This window comes from Takifugu flavidus, chromosome 4 (genome assembly GCF_003711565.1).
Source record: "Takifugu flavidus isolate HTHZ2018 chromosome 4, ASM371156v2, whole genome shotgun sequence".
Taxonomy (NCBI): domain Eukaryota; kingdom Metazoa; phylum Chordata; class Actinopteri; order Tetraodontiformes; family Tetraodontidae; genus Takifugu; species Takifugu flavidus.
The window spans coordinates 14,811,989-14,835,415 of NC_079523.1; the positions used below are offsets into that span (position 1 = coordinate 14,811,989).

General features: G+C 44.6%; 2 protein-coding genes and 1 long non-coding RNA gene across 6 annotated transcripts; 1 reads left to right on the top strand and 2 right to left on the bottom strand.

Moving 5' to 3' along the window:
* Window positions 1-37: 37 nt before the first annotated feature.
* tp53rk (TP53 regulating kinase) lies at window positions 38-4,634 on the bottom strand. The gene is given in 3 exon segments (XM_057031176.1): window positions 38-220; window positions 222-571; window positions 4,262-4,634. Coding segments are annotated over 3 exon segments (696 nt in total). The 5' UTR covers window positions 4,485-4,634; the 3' UTR covers window positions 38-97.
* Window positions 4,628-22,976, bottom strand: LOC130524741 (casein kinase II subunit alpha-like). Of its 4 annotated transcripts, XM_057031169.1 has the most exons (11): window positions 21,237-22,976; window positions 21,101-21,151; window positions 20,911-20,970; window positions 14,586-14,669; window positions 12,063-12,173; window positions 11,671-11,778; window positions 11,426-11,526; window positions 10,122-10,270; window positions 9,961-10,050; window positions 8,361-8,493; window positions 4,628-4,884 (listed from the first exon to the last, which is right to left on the bottom strand). In XM_057031169.1, exons 1-10 carry the CDS (start codon window positions 21,291-21,293, stop codon window positions 8,375-8,377), a joined length of 930 nt encoding a protein of 309 aa, XP_056887149.1. In that variant the 5' UTR covers window positions 21,294-22,976; the 3' UTR covers window positions 4,628-4,884; window positions 8,361-8,374. The 4 variants fall into 4 exon arrangements, with proteins under 4 accessions (XP_056887149.1, XP_056887148.1, XP_056887151.1 ...); XM_057031168.1 differs by lacking the exon at window positions 4,628-4,884 and having other exon boundaries at window positions 7,388-8,493; window positions 21,237-22,967; XM_057031171.1 differs by lacking the exon at window positions 4,628-4,884 and having other exon boundaries at window positions 7,388-8,493; window positions 21,101-21,167; window positions 21,237-22,964.
* On the top strand, window positions 5,308-6,936 carry LOC130524761 (uncharacterized). Its single transcript, XR_008950232.1, has 3 exons — window positions 5,308-5,361; window positions 6,443-6,582; window positions 6,663-6,936. It is a non-coding gene; the product is annotated as an uncharacterized LOC130524761 (long non-coding RNA).
* Window positions 22,977-23,427: the final 451 nt, after the last annotated feature.

Genomic DNA, 23,427 nt, shown 5'->3' on the forward strand with positions numbered 1-23,427 from the left:
CTTTTGTATCCACAAGTGCATTAAAAAATGACAGGAATCAGAACCAAATATTCTTTAATAATTTGTCATAGTTTTTCCACAGTAACATGTTTGATCTTCATCCCACCATGGACCTCTTCCTTCCTCTCAACCGAACCTCATCCAGCTTCCTGATGACAGGTAAAGACTTGCTGGATGCGGCCACATAGCTCTTCAGTAGCTTCTCAAACAAATCCTCTGTGGTTGGGGTGTGCTGAGAAGGCTTTCTCCAGCACATAGAGATCCACTCCTTTATCCTCTGGCAAACTGGAAATGTAGCTCAGCCCAAAGTCTATCACAAACAGCTGGGAAACTACATCATCTTGGCCAGGCCTCAGCAACATGTTGGAGGTGGTCAGGTCTCCATGAATCACATCCTCATCGTGCATTTTGGCCAGGATCTGGCCGATCTGTTCTACTAGCTGCTCCAGTTCCCGGTTAGAGCACAGAGAGGATGCAATGTGCTCGCGAACAGTACATGAATCTACAATTTCCTCCAGGAAGATGCAGTTAGAGCTGTAGTCAACAAAGTACACAACTGGAACTAAAATACCTGAAGAGAAAAAAATAAAGAAAAATTAGGACAAAAACACAGAAAAATCTTCAAGTAAGGGTAATCTGGAATTACTTGTACCACCTCCAGCTCCAAGTTTTATCAACTCATAAACAAACATAGAATCCTGTTTTCCCACTAAAATGAAAATAGTGAATCGAAGGAGTTGTGCCCCTAAATACAATTTTTCAGATTTGGACCCTTAAGCAGAAAGGGCGAAGGCTTCAACAGAAGTGGTATTCTTGTAGGCTAGATACCCACCATTTAGCCTGGAAAGATTGTCTGGTAGCTTAAAAAAGGCCCTCTCTGAGGCTAGGGTCAGGTTTCTTCAATTTTTAAAGAAAAAAAAAAACTGGCCAAATTAACCAAGACTCAGTGTTTTGGATCTGCACATCACTCCTTCCCTTAGTGGTGAGGACTTCATGAACTTCTTCACTCAGAAAGTAAAGTAGTTCATGAAGTATTTGATTCAGAAATCCAAGTCCATGTGTCTTTCAGATCCCACCCCAACACACTCGTTGAATGGTATTTTACCATTGATTGGCAATTCTGTTCTTCACCAGATCAACTGATCTTTAGTAATCGGTTATGTACTCTTCTTCTTAATGAGGGTTAGGGTAGACAAAACCGAGGTCACTGTGTGTGGTCCTAAACTTCTCAGGGGTAGATCCGTTCACATTATCACATATTGACAGTCCATTCCTCGTGTTACTGGTCGAGGAGGGGGAGTGGCACCAATCTATCACTCCAAGTTAGCAGATCTATCCTGGACCAGATCAATGGTTCTTTAGTGACAGGTTATGTACCCCGGTCCTACAAGGTGGCAGTGATTAAGCCGTTTCTTAAAAAAACATCACTGGATCCTGATGTCTTAGCAAGCTATAGGCCAACATCCAACCTTCCTTTTATCTCTCAAGTTCTTGAGAAGGTGGTGGTGACTCAGTTACTGGAGCACCTGCAGAGAAACAGGCTGTTTGAGATGTTTCAGTCAGGCTTTAGAGCTCATCACAGCACAGAAACAGCACTTCAGATCATGGACTGGTTTCTATGCTGGTTCTGCTGGATCTCAGTGCTGCTTTTGATACAGTTGATCACAGCATCCTGTTACAGAGACTGGAACATGTGATTGGAATTAAAGGGGCAGCACTAGACTGGTTTAGATCATATTTATCTGATAGATACCAGTTTGCTCATGTCCATGGCGTTCACTCTTCATACAGTAGGGTTAGCCATGGAGTTCCTCAATGTTCTGTACTTGGACCACTCCTTTTCACCTTGTACATGCTTCCCTGAGGGAACATTATTCAGCAGCATGGGATAAATTTTCATTGTTATGCTGATGACATTCAGCTTTATCTATCCATGAAACCAGAGGAGACAGAAGTTAGTGAAGCTCCAGACCTGTCTTAAAGACATAAAGTCCTGGATGTCTTCAAATTTCCTCCTCCTTAACTCAGGAAAAACTGAGGTCATGGTGTTTGGTCCTGAACCTCTTAGGGATAGATTAGATCACATGATCACTCTAGATGGTATCTCATTAATATCTAGTCTCTCTGTGAGGAATCTAGGAGTAACGTTTGACCAAAATCTCTTTTTCAACACACACATTAAATTAGTCTCTAGAAGTGCCTTTTTTCATCTGAGGAACATCACAAAGATCAGGAAACGACTGACGCAGCATGATGCTGAAAAGTTAGTCCATGCATTTGTTACTTCCAGGCTGAACTATTGTAATTCTCTATTATCATGGTGTCTTAAAGAGTTGCTTTAAGAAGCCTCCAGTTGATCCAAAATGCTGCAGCCAGAGTTCTGACAGGTATTGACAAAAGAGATCACATAACTCCTGTATTGGCGTCTCTTCATTGGCTGCCCGTTAAATTTAGAATAATTTTTAAAACCCTTCTTATGACCTACAAGGTCCTCAGAGGCCTAGCTCCATCCTACCTGGAGGAGCTAGTGACACCTTACCAGCTCAATAGACCGCTCCGCTCTCAGAATGCTGGTCTACTTGTGGTCCTCAGAGTTTCTAGGGGTAGAATGGGGGCCGAGCATTTAGCTACCAGGCCCCCCTGCTATGGAACCAGCTCCCTGTCCAGGTACGGGAAGCTGACTCCATCGCTACTTTTAAGATTAGGCTTAAAACCTACCTCTTTGAAAAAGCTTATTGTCATTAATTCTGTAGTTGCAGTTATTATCACAGACAGACAAATTATCATACTTAGGGGGTCATCTAATCATTAGGTTAACAGCTTAGCTATGCTGCTATAGGCCAAGGCTGCCGGGGGCCAGAAACATGATCACCTGACAGGCCTCTGTCACTCCACTGGGTCATGGTTTCCTCTTTCCTCCTCCTCCTCATCAAGTAGACTAGTGATGCTATTTCCTGTGTGGTTTTTCTGCCCCCCCCTTCTGTATCCATTTACAGGTATCACCGCCTTCAGAGCTCCTGACCTCCGACCCCGCTGACCCACTCAACCAGCAGCTTATTCAATTCAATTTAATTCAATATAATGTATTTTTGTATGTATATTCTATGCTCTATGCCTCTCCTCTCCTCTACCTCCCCCTCTCCTCTCCTCCGTATTCTATCCTCTACCTGTCCTCCCCCTTCTCCTCTCTCTCTACCAAGCCGGCCATCAGCAGGAGGGTCCCCCTACATGAGCCTGGTCCTGCTCAAGGTTTCTTCCTGTTAAAGGGGAGTTTTTCCTTGCCACTGTTGCTTGTCTGGGGTTGGGCCCTGGGATTCTGGAAAGTGCCTTGAAACAATTTTGATTGTAAAAGACGCTATATAAAGATTGATTGATTGATTGATTAGAGTTCCAGACAGGACCATCTCTAGAAAAGTTTTTGAAGTGCTGTTTAGACACCATTTTTTATATCTATCAACACACCACTGAAATTAGATGAAACCACCTTTCCGTTTTACAACTAATTAGTGATCACTCTCTATGTTCATAGGATAGCAGACTGCCTTTAGTTATGCAGCCAACCTGGTTTTTGCAACTTCTGGCTTCTTCCAACAAAGAAAAAAATCTAACATTCGCGAAACATCTCATTAAACTTTTATTGCCACAGCTCGTTAGTGATTTTTCACAGTAATTATCATATTTATAAAAGGGTAGTCTAATTATTTGACTACCATCTCAGCTTTGCTGCTATGGACCAAGTCTGCTGGGGAACAGACACATGACCACCTGACAGGTTTCCATCACCATCTTCTTGTCGTTTATTTGTACTTCTCTCCCTGAATACATCTACTGGTATCACCTACCTCATAGCTGTGCACAGGCTTGCCGACATGTGACCCGCTCCATTTCTTGCATTGATAGCTTATTATAATTAATGTATTTGCATGTGTTATGCATATTCTCTCTTCTACCTGTCCTCCCCACTTCTCTGCCCGGCCATCACAAGGAGGGCCCCCCTTGAACCTGGTCCTGCTCAAGGTTTCTTATTTTTTGAGATGATGGTTGATTGAACACGCGCACGCACGCACACACACACACATGTTTCTGTGTGTATATGTACACACGCATATGTGTATCCGTTCAGAACTTTTTGAGTTTTATTGCTATCAAACAAACGCAGGCTCTTACATAACCTCACGGGCAGAGGCAATAATTATCAACAATCACGTTTTGACGATAATGCAGTGCAACATTTCGGTTGATTCAAAGGTTCTTGGCCCACCTGCTCGGCGGCAACGCAAAATGGAACGGACCTCCTGGAGCGTCCTGCGGTGACTCAGCTTGTCGTCGAGGGCTGGGTGTCTGTAACGTTTGTGAAATCTTTCCTTCACAATGCTCGGCCTCCCGAGAAAGTGACAGCGGTATAGCCGCGCTTCAGCTCCCTGTTTTAGTAACTCTACCCCGCAGAGAAACTCTGAGCTCGACTTGTTCTCTTTCGTCTCCATCTTTACTCCCGTCTTCTTCTTCGGGTCCTTTCGGGTGCTCTGGTTACTGCCGCGCGCCACCTCTGGCCTTCTCCAATACTGCTGGCCTACGCCAGCATGATTCTTTTATTCTATTGCGTTTTGAAGAAAACTGATTCGATATGTTGGCTTTGTGATATTTTAGTGGAGAAAAAAAAACGTTTTCTTTATAATCCCTGTGAAAAGTCCCAGGAAATTGGCAACTGTGGGAATTTTGAGTGATCACTGTGGAGTAAGTGGTAGGAGCCCTAGGGAGGAAGGAGCTGCGGTCCATTTTTGTCCAGGATGCGCTCCTGCGGGCGGAGTACCGGGACCAGTGCCTCCTCCAGTCCTCCTACAGTTGTGGGTCTGCGGCCACTGCGGCGCCACGTAGCGCTGGGACCTGGTTATGAAAGGATGGTAAAGTTTACTTCAGCAGGCCTTTCTGAAAGGTTACTGAAAGAAGCAGTTTTAAACAAGATCTTTAAAGAAATTATTCGACTGTTGTGGTTTGGTTTTTTTTAACTTTCTGCAACTGGCCTTGTGCGTAAACACGTTCTGAATTTCATGCTAGGTTCAAAGATTTTGTCTTATGTGTTCACTTTCTTTAAAAAAAACAGCTATTTGTACTGTACATGAAAGTAAATAAAGGTTTGCATACAAACATGAAAAAGTGAAACGTGGTATTTTTCTTCAGCTTCTTAAACTACCATGTTAACTCCAATCTCAAATGATCTCCTCCAATTTGATCACAGAGGTAAACAGGATGGTTGTCATAGTGACAGTGATGCAACAACAGATTCCAGACAGAATGCAATAGAAAAAACAGAGAGAAGTGCAGACGGGAACTACATGAGCCTCCAGTGGACAGAAGAAATGGGTGAGTGGTTTCTTCAAAGGAAGCTAAAAAAAGCTGTTCCGTCTTAGTTCATAACTACATTTTTTTAGATTATGCACATTAGATTGAAGCAATGATTAGAGGTGTCAAAATAAATGTGAACAAACTGGTTTAAGATCATCTCAGTTTCCCGCATCCGCACCTATGAGACTGAGATAGACCATCCGATTTTTAAAAGACGTATACAGTCTATGTGTTGTCTTTCCTTTCAGAGCCAATCATTGGAGTCATACACATGCATGTTCATTGTGTAAATGCAAATATTTAAAAGGATGAAGATTGATGAAGCCACATACTGTATATTTCAAACCAGTGCAGAACATAAGTGGCGAGGAGGAGGCATAAATAAAGGTTTCCTCCTCTGTGACAATGACAGAGTTGCATTTCTAAGATGAGCTGTGGGTAAATAATTGTGGGATATAAAATTATCTAAAAATGTGGCCAAAAGTGAACAAAAATTGAACTGTGTATACTTCATCTATTGTTTGTATATTCAGTTAATTAAAAAAAAAAAAACTAGTGTTTTTTTGGATGCTTACATTTACTGTAATCATAAACTGTGCAACAAATACAACAGAAAAAATCCAGGTGAAAATTTAACCCCCCCCCCCAAAAAAACAACTTGTTTTTCCTGTAGACTATTCCATTGTCATGTGGGTCAGTATGATCTCTGCTCTGGGTGGTCTGGTTTTCAGGTACGAGCTGGCCATGCAGCTCTGCTGCAGCTAAAGGTGGACTTTCGCCTGACATGCGCCCAGCAGGAGGCTCTGGTCAGCTCTTTATTGATGGGTGCACTGTTGGCCTCCATCACAGCTGGCTGCTTAATTGACCAAAGCCACAGGAAGTCCATCCTGCTCAGCAACATCCTGATTCTCAGCGGCAGTGTGATCTTGCACGTCAACTCCTACATTGCTCTGCTGTTGGGCAGGATGATTGTGGGCTTTGGCGTGCGCACATCTTCCATGTCCTGTTGCATTTTTGTGTCCGAGATGGTGGCTCCAGAATTCATCTTTGAGTGTGCTACTGGAGTCACTCTGTTAATCATGTGACCCTTGTTTGACAGACAGAGGCCGTTGGTGTCTCTGGGATTTTCCTGCTCTCTGGGGCATTAGCATTCTTAGTTGGAATATTCTTCTTCTTCATACTTCCAGAGACCAAAGGGAAGACTCTGGAGGAGATAGATCTGGAGCTGCATTTTAACAGGTGTAGTGTTGACTGGTGAAACAAAAAGATTAGATTTTAAAACAACAAAAATCCTGACATGTTTTTTGTCACATCTTCAGGTTGTACCACAAAAATGGATCCTGTCCTTTCTTCAGCTGGAGAAACAATTCTACACACTACCACAGAGTTCAGGTTCACATCCCCAGTCCAGATGGAGAATTGTGAACAAGCAACCAAACCAGGACGTGCTGATGGAGCCACACATCTGGGTTATGTTCAATGTCTGCAGTATTAGTGTTTTTAGTCATTCTGGATTTTATTCAAGATCCTGAAACCAAACCTGTACCAATTCAATCTAAACTAGATATATCTTTTTATTAAACTTTTTTTTTTTTTTAAATCATCAGGGACCATAAGGACCACCGAGCAGATTTATGAAAATCTAAATTTGTCACAATGAAAAGGTATCCAGAGGAAGACAAGTTCACTCATTAATTTAAAAAGAATCCAAATTCACAACTCCATTTTGACTATGAAAGAAAGAAATCTCCAACATGTGTTTAAAGAGTTCAAGAACATCTGTCACGTTCAAAAGTGAAAAATATTTCCTGCTGACTTGTCAATTCCACATTCACCTGCTTTCAGGGTTACATGGTGTGTAGTGGAGACACAATTCATCGGATTTAAGCAACTTTGCAGATTCTTTTGAGCTAGGCCGACATTGGTGACGTCTGTGTGTTTTCAGATGGATTAATCCTGGCGTCAAAGCTCAGAATCTGCAGTAAAAATAAGCATGTGATTATCTCAGAACATGCATGAACTTCTATAAAGCAAAGCAAGTGTATATGATAAATAAAAAATGTTTATTTACAGTGTCAAATACCAGTTTTATACATAGAAACATAAAAATATTTACACTAATGCAGAGGCAGCGCCAATTCCAGGTCAATGTGCGCATGATCCATCTCATTTGAAGGAGTTGGAAATGGGGACAATGACTCTTAAAACAGATTTTCAAACATTGGACCTTTTAGGTGCTAATCATTGAGCTTGTTGGTGGGACTTGTATAAAAGGTGGTCATCAATACTCAGTTCTAATCTTCCTCACAGCATCTACAGCTGTGGTGACACAGCAGTTAAACCAAACATTTCCCCACAAAAACTGAGGAAATCTTGGTTATGTCAAGAAGTAATTTCAGAAAGTGGAAAGCAGCATGTTTGAGAAAATAATTTCTTTTCAAGCCAGGATCAGCCTTGCCTGGCTTCAAATAGAGACTTTCTTTATAATGCTGTGATGGTGATGAAATCATCATGCTGTCTGCAACCCAACAAAGCAAAAAGAAGACAGGTGAGGCCTGTTGGCCAGAGTTCCCATTAACAGCATTCCTCACATGCTGCAGCGGCATTAAACTCCTCTGGGACATTTAATAATGTGCTACTTTGGGTCCTAATAGCAGACTGAAGTGCTAAACACTACAGCTTCCACCAAGGCTTTCTGCAGCAGGACAGCTGAGTTTCTCAACATTCATCTGTACGTGCTCATTCACTCAGGCTAAAAGGGGACAAAAGACCAAACATTTTGAGTTGACACTATGTTGGTGACTATTTGAACATTACCAGAGAGCTGGTCAGCAACATCCAGCACTATAACAGGGCCCTGGATGGGAGCAGGTTCTTGGACACATACAGGAGCTGGAGCATTGTGCTCTCTGATGGCTGATAAATGAGGGCACACATTTCTGTTGGATGTGAAGAGGGCTTGCACCGGTATGTGTTCACTTCTCCTCCATGTGGGCAAGTCATTGATGCAGGTGTACCAGGAAGTAAGCAGTCACTGTGGAGCGCCGGCAGCAGCAGGCAACGGGGTGTTCAGGACATTGGTGGCAGCTGACAGGCCCGGTGAGCCAGTCAGAGGACCCAAGGCAGTGGAGGCTGGTAAGGCAGAGATTCCTTCAACATACAGGGGAAGTAAGGTGTCATTAGGCGTCCGTGATATCATAAACAGTAAATCCCCAAATCCCTAAACAGGTATTCAGGGTCAAAGTTGTAAAGAAACGCTGAATGATTTTAATTGCTGGTGTACAAAAGGAACTGTTGTTACTATAAATAGTCCCAACCACACTTGTGATAATAGCTCTCAGACATAAAATATACAGTGGTGTCCAAACAAAGAGCTGCCATCTGAAAATACAGATTCTTTCAAAACATATTGGGTGGTTGCAGATTAATTGAGTCCTCCTGGATTGATGTTTGTGTGTTTGTGATGTGTTTCTGTTAGAGCTGTTAATCTGTGGAAGAGCTCTAATGATTAATTAATATCAAGTTGTTGATAGTTTACAGTTGTGACTATATTACTTTGTGCTGGACATATTACTGATATTCATTCATCTGAGAGAATTAGATGTTACGAATTAAGCTTCTAGATCAGGGGTTGGCAACCCAAAATGTTGAAAGAGCCATATTGAACCAAAAAAAAACAAAAAACAAATCTGTCTGGAGCCGCAAAAAATTAAAAGCCTTATATAAATCTTATTATGAAGGCAACACATGCTGTAAGTGTCTATATTAGCCTATTTTTAAAATGATCAGTAGGCTACAAATACATTATTAGCAATCATGATTAAATGTTTCTTTTCCCTGCACCGTATCCTGGAGAGAATGACGCACCACGTGACAACTCTGCTGTACGATGGCGCTTTAACTTCCATTATAATGAGATCTTGAAATTAAATACTTATTATACGCATTTTTACAGCATTGGAAAACTTGAAGAATGTTTGTTGTGTTTTTCCTCCTACAGAAATTATATTAAAACAAAACATATATTCACACCATCTTTTTACATTTTTATATTTTTGAAAAAGGTCCAGGCAGCCACTAGGACAGTGCTAAAGAGCCACACGCGGCTCCAAAGCTTGCCGACCCCTGTTCTAGATGCACTAAAATAACGTGCAGATGGATCTAACATGAACCTACAGCCAGGCTATATGGATGCCAGGCTCGGGTGAGCGTTTACAATGTGGAGAATACGCTAGAACCCGGCTAAAAATTTAATTGAAGAAGGGAGCATAAAGATTTAAATAAGGGTCACTAAAAGGCCCTTTCTAGTAGATTTATGTAGCCACAAACCATTTATTGGCTGAGTTCTAGACATCTCTTTCACCATGCGAGCCTATGGAAAAGAGTCTTTTTGGGCCAAGCGGAAGCACGTGAACAACCCCATGTTTGCAGTTCCACCGTGTGGCCGGCAGGGTTTATGCTTCCTACTCAGGAATAGGGTTAACCGTAAATTTTCCTGTAACCAGTTCTCTTAATTGATGCCTGATTTGGATCAAATTTGGATGAGTACATGATTCAAATGGTGTGATTTTAAGAGCAACAGTTTTAAAAAATAAATAAATAAATACTGATTCTCACCAGTGATCATGCTGGTTGTGCTAACAGCTGTGTTCCCACCGACGAGGCTGGCTGAGACGGTCACACGTGACTGATCTTTCATGATGGGAACTGTGGGAACACTGACAATCTGTTTTTCTCTGTACTGCCAATAACCAGGATTCTTTGCGATGAAGACTTACAGAAGTAGGGGTGGTCCATAGCTTCACGGGCAGTCAGGCGGATCTGGTGGTCATAGCGAAGCAGCTTGTCCAGGAAATCTAAAGCCTCAGGACTGACCAGATGCTGATTGTCACTGTGGACAAAGCGCTCCCATCGCTTCCGGGAATGTCTGACATCCAACCCACAAAATGGACATCAATCAAAGATTATACAAAGTTTTACACGATCAGGCTTTTTAAGGCCAATCAGTGAGGTTAAGTAAACCCGTAAGTGATCAGAATTTGATGACAGAAAGGAGCAGTAAAAATAAGTTGTTTATTTACTGTATAGACATGTTTAATTAGTATCAAAAGACAGTATCAGCCTTTTGGCCTTTTGCCAATGTTTGCCCAAACAGACCAAGATGAAAAGGTTAAACATCAAGTATCTGTAGAGGGAATTCATTCAATTCTTTATTTCAGACTCCATCTATAGAAAAGTAGGTTAAGGTTAAGACAGAATAAGTCAATTAAAAAAAGACTCAAAATATTAATATTCAACAATGGCCAGATACAAGTTCAATGAAGACAACCCAAAATAACTTAAGACTTAATATTTGGCACAAGTTAACTTACTTTGATGTCATTAAATCACTTTAAACATTTGTAAGTGATGTATTCATGATTAAAAATCATTGTCCATCAAATACTGACAGAGCTCAAAATATAACTGTCACAGAGACGTAAAGAAACCCCACATTTGAACTAATGACGTGTCTGTTTTGCTTTGTTTAAATCAATGACTTTATTTAAGCAATTATTCATTGGCCCCTCCTTGTTTAAAATGCGTGTTTTACATTTTGTGGCACTGATGTTTTGACCTGTCACTATGTGACAAAGTTTTCTAAAACTTAAATAATTAGCTAGCAACATCTTCACTCACAAATATTCATGTTGGTGTGGTGAAATTTGTAAAGTAAAACACCAGACATCTGCAAGCTACGCAATTGATAGGAACAGTGAATTAAAACATTACAGCTGATCCAACAATTGTATAATATATGAAATGTCGGCCAATCTGATATAGTGGATCAGGTAGATTAAACTAGGATTTCTGAATTTCTTACTCAGAGCATACGTGTGAAGCGTAATAGCCACAATTGTGACCAGATTTCTGCCAGTAAAGAAATGCTATGCGTATGTGTGTATATATTGTCATAAATCAGTGAAATGTTTGAGCATAATAATGATAATAATAATGATAATAATAATAATAGTCTACAGATTAGTCTGAATAAATTAGCTAAAGATGGTCGACCACCGTCTTTCAGGGGGTAGTTTCTCACCTTCCCAAGATGTCATTGAAGCGAGGTTCCAGCTCAATGTTGTACTTGTCAATGTAGTCATACAAATCTTCAGTGCCCAGAACTTTGGCTATTCTCACCAACTGCAGAAAAACCGAGACAAAAGAACCACATGAAATCCAGAAATGCCACACGAGTGTCTCAAATGTTCAGTGTGATCACGCAGAAAAGAATTAATTAAAAAGGATTAATTTTCTGTAAAATGAATGCTGATCAATGGCACATACATATACCTGGTCATAGTTGTCATGACCATGGAAGAAGGGCTCCTTTCTGAAGATCATGCTTGCCAACATACAGCCCAAACTCCACATGTCCAGACTGTAGTCATACATCTACAAAACAGAAACACACAGAGGGAACATTAACTACTAAATTATTCACACCACTCAAAATCCAACACGACCAGCAAATAAATAGCTAAATCACTTTTGACAATGAAACACCATGACTGAGGCTACACCACTGACTGAAGATAGAATGAGAAAATGAGCACCTTTGAGGCACCAAAACCAAAGCAATGGGTTCTGGTATTCCTCCATCCAAAATCACACACACACATACACACACAGACACGTGAAACACAGCATGAGACACGCATCCACACCAACTGCCATACCTGATAATCCACCAACAGCTCAGGTCCTTTAAAGTAGCGGGACGCCACTCTTACATTGTATTCCTGGCCCGGATGGTAAAACTCAGCCAGACCCCAGTCAATCAGCCTGAGCTGAAAACATATAAAATAACCTTTTAATTTTGACCACAGAACGTCCCACACACTTCATAACCGCAAACAGGAAACAAATCAGCATTTCCCCTCCCATTATATGAGGGGGGAGTACATCTCCAATTCATTAAAGAAGGCATTTCAGGTCACTTTTTCTATAGAATCTGATGTTACAGTTTTGTTTCTGACACATTTTGACTCACTGTGGTCGACCACAGTTTGTGAGACTGCGGAGCTGGGTGTCCGACCCCGATGAGCAACACAGGGGCTCCTCAAGGAACTGTGCTGCCCCCCTTTCTGTTCACCACCTACACAGCTGACTTCAAGTAGCACCCTGAGTCATGTCACCTCCAGGAGCACTCGGATAACACAGCCATAGTCGGTTGTGTAGAGAATGGACAGAGGATGAATGCAGGGACCTTGTGGAGAGTTTTGTCAGGTGGTGCAGGGAGAACCACCTGCAGCTCAATGTGACCAAGACAAAAGAGTGGATTTCAGTAAAAGTAACTCTCCACCTTGCCCAGTCTGCATTAGTGGGAAAGATGTGGAAATAGTCCCAGCTTACAAGTTCCTGGGTGTTCAGCTGGACAATAAATTGGAGTGGACCACAAACACCGATGCTGAAGGCCATGAGAAGACTATTTCCTCAAGCGACTCAGGTCCTTCAGTGTTTGCAGCAGGATGCTCCAGATGTTTTATCAGTCTGTAATGGCTTGCACCATCTTCTTTGCTGTAGTGTGCTGGGGAGCAGGCATTAAAGCAAAGGATGCCAACAGACTCAACAAACTCATTAAAAAGGCAGAGTCTGTTGTTGGCTCTAAACTGGCAAACATGGACGAGCTGGTGAGGGACAGGGTGTCAAAAGTGCGGACAATCATGGACAATTCCTCCCACCCCCTCCACAACACAGTGGACAAACTGAGAAGCAGCTTCAGCAACAGACTCCTGCAGCCTCGTTGCTCTAAGAAATGGTGCAGGAAGTCGTTCCTGCCGTCTGCCATTAGACTCTATAATTCATCCTTTTCTGTGAGAGCTGAGCTCTCTTAATTAGATTTATGCATCAGCTCAGGTGCCCTCCAACCCATTCAATTACAGTAACTATTTAATAATCTTCTTATTCTTATTTTTATGTTTATGTTCTAATCTTATTTGTTATTATTTTTATTCTATTTCTATGCTTTGTAAATATACCTGCTGCTATTTGTGTCTATATAATATAGTTATATTTCTTTATGTCTATGCTGCTATTACAATTCAATTTCCCTATGGGGATGAATAAAGTAAATCTTAATCTTATCAATCATTTAGGACTTACAGTAAGATTCTTAGAATTGTTTGGCTTTTTACAGAAATTAGATACAGCAAGTTGAGAATCAAAGAAGCTGATGAATTCCTGTGAGATTCAGTTTTTGGGAGGACAAATGATTTGGAAGGCCCATTATTTTAAAAGGAGTGGCATTTTGATCATGTGAAGGAGACGTATGTTGAGATTTTAATATATACACTTGAATACTGTTTTCAGAGTACTGAAAATAATTCTTAAGCCCTTTTTGCCAGTGTTTGCCCCAAACTGACAGATATCAATGACCTCTTGATTTTGGTTGATTCGCCAGGTGCCTGTCACCCTGGCCAGCAAACTGCCCCATACTTGAATGGACATCTCTGCTGAACACAGGCAGCGGTACCAGCAGAGATTTACAATAATAGTTTCCTGACATTTATTCTAGTTATGCACTGATACCGATTTGTAAAATAAGAAACTGGACAATAGAGATGATAATGATTTTTCAAACTGAAACCCACCATGAAACTATCTTTGAATTAGGACAAATAGTCAGACAAATTCATCAAGCAAAATTGAATAATTTTTCCACAAGACATTTTTCTTTTTGAAAAACTATGTTAAATCCTTATAGTACTTCCACAACCCAACAAAGCCTTACTTTTAGTAGAAAAGAAAAATAAACTAAAAAAAGGTTTAAGGTCTTAGGACCTGTCCACATGGAGACAGGTTTAGGAGTATCTGTCAAAGATTTTTGATATGGACCTTTTGTCTACGTGCTAATTTCTTAAGTGACCCCCAGGGTGGATAAATCCTGAACCCTGGTGTTTCTTTGTGTGCAACGTATAAACACCATGTGTTTAACTCATCTCCACCAACGACTTTTTGTGTCTGTGGTTTATTTTTAACTGACTTATATGCATGCTCAATTTCTTCTCCATTTCCTGGATTTGTGTGGGTCGATTGCAAATATAAGTGTTTCAGTGGTTTAAAGTGGGCACAAATTCCATCAGTCAGCTCTGTTCCCTGTAGCAGTATAATTAATTTATTAGAGAGATGCATACAGTATATGCACACTCTAAAAAAGGAAGAGGTCCCACACAGCAGCCTCAATGACAGACTCTACCAACCTTACGATGTTCATGATCAATCATCACATTATGTGGCTTCACGTCTCTGTGCATGATTCCCATGCTGTGGCAATAATCCAGAGCCTGGAGAGCACAAAAAGAACCATCAACTTGGATTTAGTGAACAGAAACAAAAGTAATCGAACAAATCAATACCAAATCCATGATTATGGTTTCTCTTAAATGTGAGATGGAGATGTGCTTCATTGAATAAAATCAAGCCTAAAAACATTTTTATGATACACCGGCTAAAAGTTTAAAGGGAAAAGATGGACAATATTGTAAATTCTATATTTTAATCCGGTACTTTTTCCCCATGCTTTGAGCTCTGCGGCTTATAGAGAGATGCGACCTATTTATGGATTTTTATGACTTCCTCAATCACCCCACCCGGATAAATAACGTTTTCTGAATTTGAAGGGATATTAACGACCGAGCAGCCACCAGAGGATGCTCAGGCAGCAAACAAGCAAGACAGGTTGAAGAGATACTGTAATGCACTGAGGAAGATGCTTGTTTAATTGTTGTTTTAATAAGGTCTTTTTGCGCATTAGGTCCACACCTTTGTCATGGAGATCTCGTTTCAAAGTGTAAACCTGCAGTTTATCTGTGTATTTTTTCTTAAATTTTATGAACCTTGATGGTGCGGCTTATAGTCAAGCACGCCCTATAGTGCAGCATTTATGGTACTTTTGACTGAACAGTGAAAAAACACAGCTTGATTCAATAAAATTAAAGAAAATAACAGATTGAAATCAAAAACTCACATGTGTTACATACTGTATATAGTTGTTTTTGTGTTAACCTGTATTAACCTAGGTTTTACATTTGTATACAGGAAAATAATTTCAATTTCAATAAAAATGCCTCTGTGTCACTCACATATTGCCGTAGTTACAACGTGTTAGCCGTGTTGGCTCAACACAACAGATAATGTCTAAAGTACATTTAACAAAGATGACAACAGGAGCTGACATGTACAGAATCCTGTCAACCTGACTAGCTGTCAGGTTCCCAGTGTCTGGGAACTCCTTTGCAGGTTTTCTCCTGCGGGGGGCGTGGTGGAGCCATGCCTCATTCGCAGGTGGTGCCGGGGACTGGTGCACCTGCAGACTATCAGTAATCAAGCCACCTATTTATGGACTGTTCTCACGGTTGGCCAGCGTTGGCGTGTTTTGTCTGTTTTGGAAAACCCCGGCTACACCCAATTGGACTATCGTAAGACTTTTTCCTTCGTGGATTACTTTTGAACCCGTCCTCGGACTATCGTTTATCTATTTCCTTCGTGGACTGCTTTTGACCCCGCTCGGGATTTTTTGTATTAAGTTTTCATTTTTCTGGGTTAAGAACCGAGTCGTGGTCTCCACGCCTTTTGAGTTGCACTATTCTCTGTGAACATAAATAAAGCCCCTCGGAAGACGATACGCCACTGTGTCCTGCCTGCTTTCGGGTCCTAATACAACCGCTCGTAACATTACACGCCAACCAACATGGATCCGGCGGACCAGGACGCAGTGCGCCGTACATTGGAGGCTCAGGGTAGGTTGCTGGGTCAACACGACCAGCTCCTTACCGACATCTGGACCTCTCTCCAGACGCTTAACGCCAGCGTGACGAACCTGCTCGCCTCGGGACGAGCGGAGCAGGCCCCGCCTCCAACCCCAGCGGAGGCACCGAGAGTCACGTCACAGCTGGTTACTACTGCACCACGAGAGCCCCACGTTCCTATCCCGGAGCGGTATTCCGGAGAGGCAGGTGCGTGTGCCTCATTCTTGCTCCAGTGCTCGCTTTTTTGATCTCCAACCCCTCACATACCCCAGCGACAGGGCAAAAATTGCCTTCATTGTAAACCTACTCTCTGGGAGAGCGGCGCAATGGGCCACAGCCATGTTGGAGAACCAGACCCCCGCGTCCTCTAGTTTTCCCGTTTTTACAGCCGAATTAAGACGTGTTTTTGATCATCCCATTCAGAGCAGCGAAGCGTCCTCCCAGATTCTGTCCCTGCGCCAGGGGTCCAGCTCTGTCGCTGACTACTCAATTCGTTTCCGCATCCTTGCTGCCCGAAGCGGTTGGAACGACGCAGCGCTTCAGGGAGTTTTTACACAGGGGCTTTCCGATGATCTGAAGGACGAGTTAGCAGCGAGGGAGCAGCCGGAGACCTTGGAGGCGCTCATCGGTCTGGCTACTCGATTGGACAATCGATTTCGGGAGCGACGCCGGCAGAGGATGAGCGAGCGGATGGGGAGAGCTTCAGGGAGGTTCTCCAGGCCGAGGGAGACCACCGGGGACTCGTCAGCCTTCGTCCCTGTCCCTGAGGCTTCAACCTGCGAGCCAATGCATCTAACCCAGTCGGAACGTCGGCGCCGGCGCTCAGCTGGGTTGTGCGCCTATTGTGGCCACGCAGGCCACCTCCTCGACGACTGCCCGGTGCGGCCAAAAGATTAAGCTCGTCAACGCCGGCAGGAGTGCTGGCGAGCGGATCCTCCTCCTGCTCACCCCCCGTCCGTCTAACCCTCTCCGGCACGCTCCTTTGGGGGCAGGAGTCGGTGTCCACGACCTTCCTGGTGGATTCGGGTGCAGACGGCAACTTCATTAGCCAGGACCTGGCCCGGCAGGTTCGCCTTCCCCTCGAGACGCTGCCCGAACCGAAGACCATTCTGGGTCTCGACGGAGACCTCATCCGTCTTCTTCCTCATCCGCTCCTCCTCATCCCCTGGAGTCCTTGGGTCCCCGTGGCTGGCCCTACACAACCCTCAGTTCGACTGGCCAACCGGGAGGCTGGTGAGCTGGAGCGTTAACTGCCACACCACTGTTTACGTTCGGCGGTCACCTCCTCGTCAGGGACTTCGACACCCGCCCAGGAGATTCCCGATCTGTCCCAGGTTCCGAGGGAGTACCATGACCTAGGCGAGGTCTTCTGCAAGCAGCGGGCGCTCTCCCTTCTGCCCCATCGACCGTATGACTGTGCCATCGATCTCCTCCCCGGGGCCATGTTACCGTCGAGCCGACTCTACAACCTCTCCAGGGCGGAACAGGAGGCGATGGAGAATTATATTGGAGAGTCCCTAGCTTCTGGCCTGATCCGGCCCTCCTCTTCCCCAGTTGGTGCTGTTTTTTTCTTCGTGCAGAAGAAGGATGGAACCCTGCGCCCCTGCATCGAAAAGTATAAAAGTATCCACTGCCCCCCTCCTCGACGCGGCCTTCGCCCCTCTCCACCCGGCCCAGGTTTTTTCTAAACTAGACCTTCGGAGCGCATACCATCTTGTGCGGATTCGAGAGGGGGACGAGTGGAAAACTGCCTTCAACACCCCTTTGGGCCATTTCAAGTACCTTTTGATGCCGTTTGGACTCACCAACGCTCCCCACCGTGTTTTTCAGGCCCTTATTAAGGACGTGCTCCGGGACATGTTGAATAAGTTCATCTTTGTGTACCTAGATGACATCTTGATCTTTTCCGAGTCTGAGGAGAGCACGTCCAGCATGTCCGGCTCGTTCTCCAACGGCTCCTGGAGAACCGACTTTTTGTTAAGGCTGAGAAATGCGAATTCCACACCACCTCCATCTCTTTCCTGGGCTTCGTGGTGGCGCGGGGACAGCTTTCACCAGACCCAGCCAAGGTGAGGGCAGTAATGGAATGGCCAACTCCTTCCTCCCGTAAGCAGTTGCAGCAGTTCCTGGGCTTCGCTAATTTCTACCGTCGCTTCATCCGCGACTACAGCAAGGTGGCCGCTCCGCTCACCAGGCTCACTTCCACCCTACTAAGCTTCCGCTGGACTCCCGAGGCCGAAACTGCTTTCAACAGACTGAAGGACCTGTTCTCGTCGGCGCCCATTTTCACTCACCCCGACCCCAGTCGGCAGTTCGTGGTTGAGGTGGACGCCTCAGATGTGGGAGTCGGGGCCGTCCTGTCTCAAAGGAGCGGAGAGGACCAGAAGCTCCATCTGTGCGCCTTTTTTAGTCACCGGCTTTCACCCGCAGAACGGAATTATGACGTGGGAAACAAGGAGCTTCTGGCCGTGGTCCTGGCGCTCCAGGAGTGGAGACATTGGCTGGAGGGCGCCACCCAACCACTTATCGTATGGACGGACCACAAGAACCTCACATACCTCCGGAACGCCAAGAGGCTTAATTCCCGGCAGGCTCGGTGGGCTCTGTTCTTAGGGAGGTTTCGATTCACACTTACCTACAGTCCTGGCTCGCGTAACTTGAAACCCGACGCCTTGTCCCGTCAGTTCGCCTCTGAGCCTGGGGAGACGGACCCGGACCCCATATTACCCCTCTCCTGCATCCTGGGGGCTGCATCCTGGCAGGTGGAGGAGAGGGTCCGCGAGGCCCAGCAATCTGCCCCAGATCCTGGGGGATGTCCTCCAAACCGGTTGTTCGTCCCGGTGGCGGTGCGCTCGGAGGTGCTGCACTGGGCCCATTCGTCGAGATTAACCTGTCATCCAGGAGTCAACCGCTCGTTACACTTCCTCCGGCAGCGTTTCTGGTGGCCCTCCATGGCCCGGGACACCAAAGACTACGTAGCTGCCTGCCTGGTGTGTTCTAGGGGGAAGGCCTCCCATCAGCCCCTGGAGATTCCTCGACGACCATGGTCACATATTGCAGTGGACTTCATCACTGGCCTCCCTCCTTCCCAGGGTCATCAAGTCGTTCTCACCGTGGTCGATCGATTCTCCAAGTCGGCCCACTTTATTCCCCCACCCAAACTCCCGTCGGCAGCTGAGACTGGAGAGCTCCTGGTCCAGCATGTGTTCCGCCTCCACGGATTACCTACAGACATAGTTTCTGATCGGGGTCCACAGTTCTGCTCACAGGTGTGGAGGTCCTTTTGCTCGGCGCTGGGAGCTTCGGTCAGTCTTACGTCGGGGTACCACCCACAGGCCAACGGGCAGGCCGAGAGAACCAACCAGAGCCTGGAGGACGCCCTAAGGTGTGTGGCAGCCCAAGACCCATCCTCCTGGAGCACCTACCTGCCATGGGTGGAGTATGCCCACAACTCCTTGGTTTCTGCTTCCACTGGTCTGTCCCCCTTCATGGCTTCCCTGGGCTACCAGCCTACATTCTTTGAGGGGCAGGAGGAGGAGGTTGCTGTACCGTCAGTGCAGGCCAACATTCGCCGTTGCAGGAGGGTGTGGAGGCAGGTCCGCTCGACTCTACTGCGGACTTCTCGTCGATCCCAACTGCAGGCCAATCGACACCGGACGCCAGCCCCCTCCTATCAACCAGGTCAGAAGGTCTGGTTGTCCACAAAGGACCTTCCACTCCAGGTCGAGTCTCGGAAGCTGGCTCCTCGCTTCGTGGGTCCCTTTGAGGTGGATCGGATGGTGAACCCCGCAGCCGTCCGCCTGAAGCTTCCCCCAGCGTTGAGGATACACCCCACCTTCCATGTTTCCAAGGTAAAGCCTGTTGCAGAGTCGGCTCTGGTTCCCCCATCTGACCCTCCACCTCCTCCCCACATTGTGGACGGAGGCCCTGCCTATACAGTCCGGAGTATCCTGGACATCCGCCGGCAAGGCCGCGGCTTCCAGTTCCTAGTCGACTGGGAGGGTTATGGACCGGAGGAGCGATCGTGGGTTCCCCGCCGGTTCATCTTGGATACCAGCTTCCTCCGCGACTTCTACCATGCCCACCCGGAGAAGCCTGGAAGGACGCCCGGAGGCGCCCGTTGACGGGGGGGGGGGGTAATGTCAGGTTCCCAGTGTCTGGGAACTCCTTTGCAGGTTTTCTCCTGCGGGGGGCGTGGTGGAGCCATGCCTCAGCCGCAGGTGGTGCCGGGGACTGGTGCACCTGCAGACTATCAGTAATCAAGCCACCTATTTATGGACTGTTCTCACGGTTGGCTAGCGTTGGCGTGTTTTGTCTGTTTCGGAAAACCCCGGCTACACCCAATTGGACTATCGTAATACTTTTTCCTTCGTGGATTACTTTTGAACCCGTTCCTCGGACTATCGTTTATCTATTTCCTTCGTGGACTGCTTTTGACCCCGCTCGGGATTTTTTGTTGTAAGTTTTCATTTTTCTGTTTGGGTTAAGAACTGAGTCGTGGTCTCCACGCCTTTTGAGTTGCACTATTCTCTGTGAACATAAATAAAGCCCCTCGGAAGATGATACGCCACTGTGTCCTGCCTGCTTTTGGGTCCTAATACAACCGCTCGTAACACTAGCAGATGGATGGAGAGAGATAAATAATGGAAGAGAGAAATGTGTTGCCATTTCTTTGGGCTGATCTATCAATCAATTTGTAGTAGTCTTGATATTATGCTAATTTGTGGCTATAAAATCTCTGCATACTTGAAGTAAGACCAAATCCCGAGAGACTCACCTTGAGGATCTCGTACATGTAGAAGCGGATGTCAAAATCTGTCAGAGTCTGGTAAAGTTGCTGTAGACCACAAGCACATCATGTAACTTAAAAGGGGACGAGTGAGGACAAACTCCGAGCCTAACCCCCAGCAAAACCCCATGAATAAGCTCACAACTCATTAAAACAGAAGGAAAGGTTCAGGTCATACCTTGAAATCAGTGTTGTTAACGTGCTCAAAGACCAAGGCTGGCGTCCGGGACTGAAACAGGACAAACCTTGATTTTAATGTTTACACAAAGCCATTTGGATCATAAATCAGTAACAAGGAGCATGTCTGAACTGACTCGATAAGTGGCATCCTGCGTGCCCTCCAAGTGGCTACCCTCCTTGAGGTCACGCATTGGTTTGTGAAGGGATGTTTTTGAAAAGAGGAGTTTGGCTTACAGGACGCCGTCCTCTTGACTATTTGGAGCCAGAAAAAAAAAACATACTTGGATAAGAGGGCAGAGCTGGAGGAGGACTAAGGGGCAGATAAAACGTTTGTCCTCCGTCTATGCAGCCCAAACACATTCATAGCTTGATTAGCTGGCTCTTGGGGGAAACAACAATAGCTGAATGATTTGGATGTATTGTGGGTACAGAATTGTTGTTGAGGTGCAACAGGACGCAATATGCAAGAGCTGAAAAAAGTACTTTTTGTTACTCAATGTGGTCAAATGAATCTGCTCTAGTATTTTGCTTATCAAAGCTGTTCTTCCTTTTGGAATTTGTGAATAATCGCAGCCATATAGTAATAACTGTTAAGTCCTCTGAATTTTGTGTTATTTATCATTATTATAAAGGTTTAAATAGGCTATTTAAAGATTTAGTCTTCTTTCATTTGTTTTGAAGTTGAGCATTTTAGTGTGAAAGGGGCTTGGTGACTTCCGGGTTAACGGTTCATCTCAAGCCGTTAAATTTGCTTTGGAGCTATACAGGAGCACACTGCCCATTGGTAAGCTAATGTTAAGCTAGTTAATAGTATAATAGTATAATTTGTACATGTAAAAGATGATAACAACTGTTTGCTGTGATATTTACAGAATGTTTGTTCTAGTAAGCATGTTATTACTGCTAGAAGCTGATCGCTAATTAGCGTTTACGCTAATTCGCGCTAGCGTGATAAGCCAACTTAGTTAGCATCTCAGGCTACCTTTAGCCAGCTTTCTTGTGCATGTAAAATGCTAATTTTTTTACTGGTAAATACTGTTTTTGTGTTGTATAATTTAGTGATTTTGATTCAGTATAATTCATTTAGACTATATGTGCAGCTAATTGATTACTGCTTAGTGACAATTTTATATAACTTTTCATTTTGGATTAATTTCAGGTTTATGACCTGTGGTCACAGTGATTAAAAATAAAAGAACATCATAAATAACCACGAGTTATTACTTCCGTGTGCTTCCTGTGGGCCTTTTCGGAGCGCCAAGACTCAAAAGTCCGAACAATAACACCAAAACTGTATAGTGCGATACTATGCTTAATCTAGACTAGTCGCTAAATATGACTTTCTCTGCTGACCTGTACACTATTCTTCTTCTTTTGGCTTTTCTCTTCAGGAGTCACCACAGCGAATCAGTTGCCTCCATCTAACCCTATTTCTGTATCCTCTTCTCTCACACCAATTACCTTCATGTCCTCTTTCACTACATCTATAAGCCTCCTCTTTGGTCTTCCTCTAGGCCTCATGCCTGGCAGTTGTTCTTAAAAAATGGGCAACAGCACACATCTCCTCCATTCCTCAGTCATCTTCTCACTATCTAAGATCCTGTTGAACAGCCCAGTCAGAAACTTTATTGCTACCTCACCTAGACACTTCCATACCTCCACAGGTATTTAAACTCCGAGTGCCTATCAACTCCGAGTTCCTTTCCACCCCGAGTTCCTTTCCACTCTTCATCCTCTTCAATGCCCTCCTCACTTCATCCTTACTTTCTTTTCTACTTCCTAGTCAACAACAGTTACCTTTTCTACTCTTCCTTCTCTCCCATTTTCCTCATTCATCAACTCTTCAAAGTACTCTTTCCATCTTCCCATGACACGACTGGGACTTGTCAATACACTTCCATTCCGATCCTTAACAACCCTAACCTGCTGCACGTCCTTTCCATCTCTCTCTCTTTGCCTTGGCAACCTGTATAGAGCAGTCTCTCCCTCCTTACTGTCCAACCTAGCGTACAAGTCATTGTAAGCCCCTTGCCACCTCTACTTTCACCTTACGCTGCATCGCCCTGTACTCCTGTCTACTCTTCAGTCCTCCCAGTGTCCCACTTCTTCTTAGCTAACCTCTTTCTCTATATACACTCCTGCACCACCAAGTCTCCTTCTCTACTTTCCTTCCAGATGACACGTCAAGTGCTAGAGTTCCTAGACAGACAAATTATCATACTTAGGGGGTTGTCTAATCATTAGGTTAACATCTTAGTTATGCTGCTATAGGCCGAGGCTGCCGGGGTCCAGAAACATGATCACCTGACAGGCCTCTGTCACTCC

Coding starts and splice junctions, on each gene's coding strand:
- LOC130524741 (XM_057031169.1), bottom strand. CDS start 21,293: ATGCGTGACCTCAAGGAGGGTAGCCACTTGGAGGGCACGCAGGATGCC. Junction 12,174..14,585: donor TTGATCATGAACATCGTAAG/GTTGGTAGAGTC, acceptor ATATGTTTTCAG/CTCAGGCTGATTGACTGGGG. Junction 10,051..10,121: donor TATGGACCACCCCTACTTCT/GTAAGTCTTCAT, acceptor GTGTTCCCACAG/TTCCCATCATGAAAGATCAG.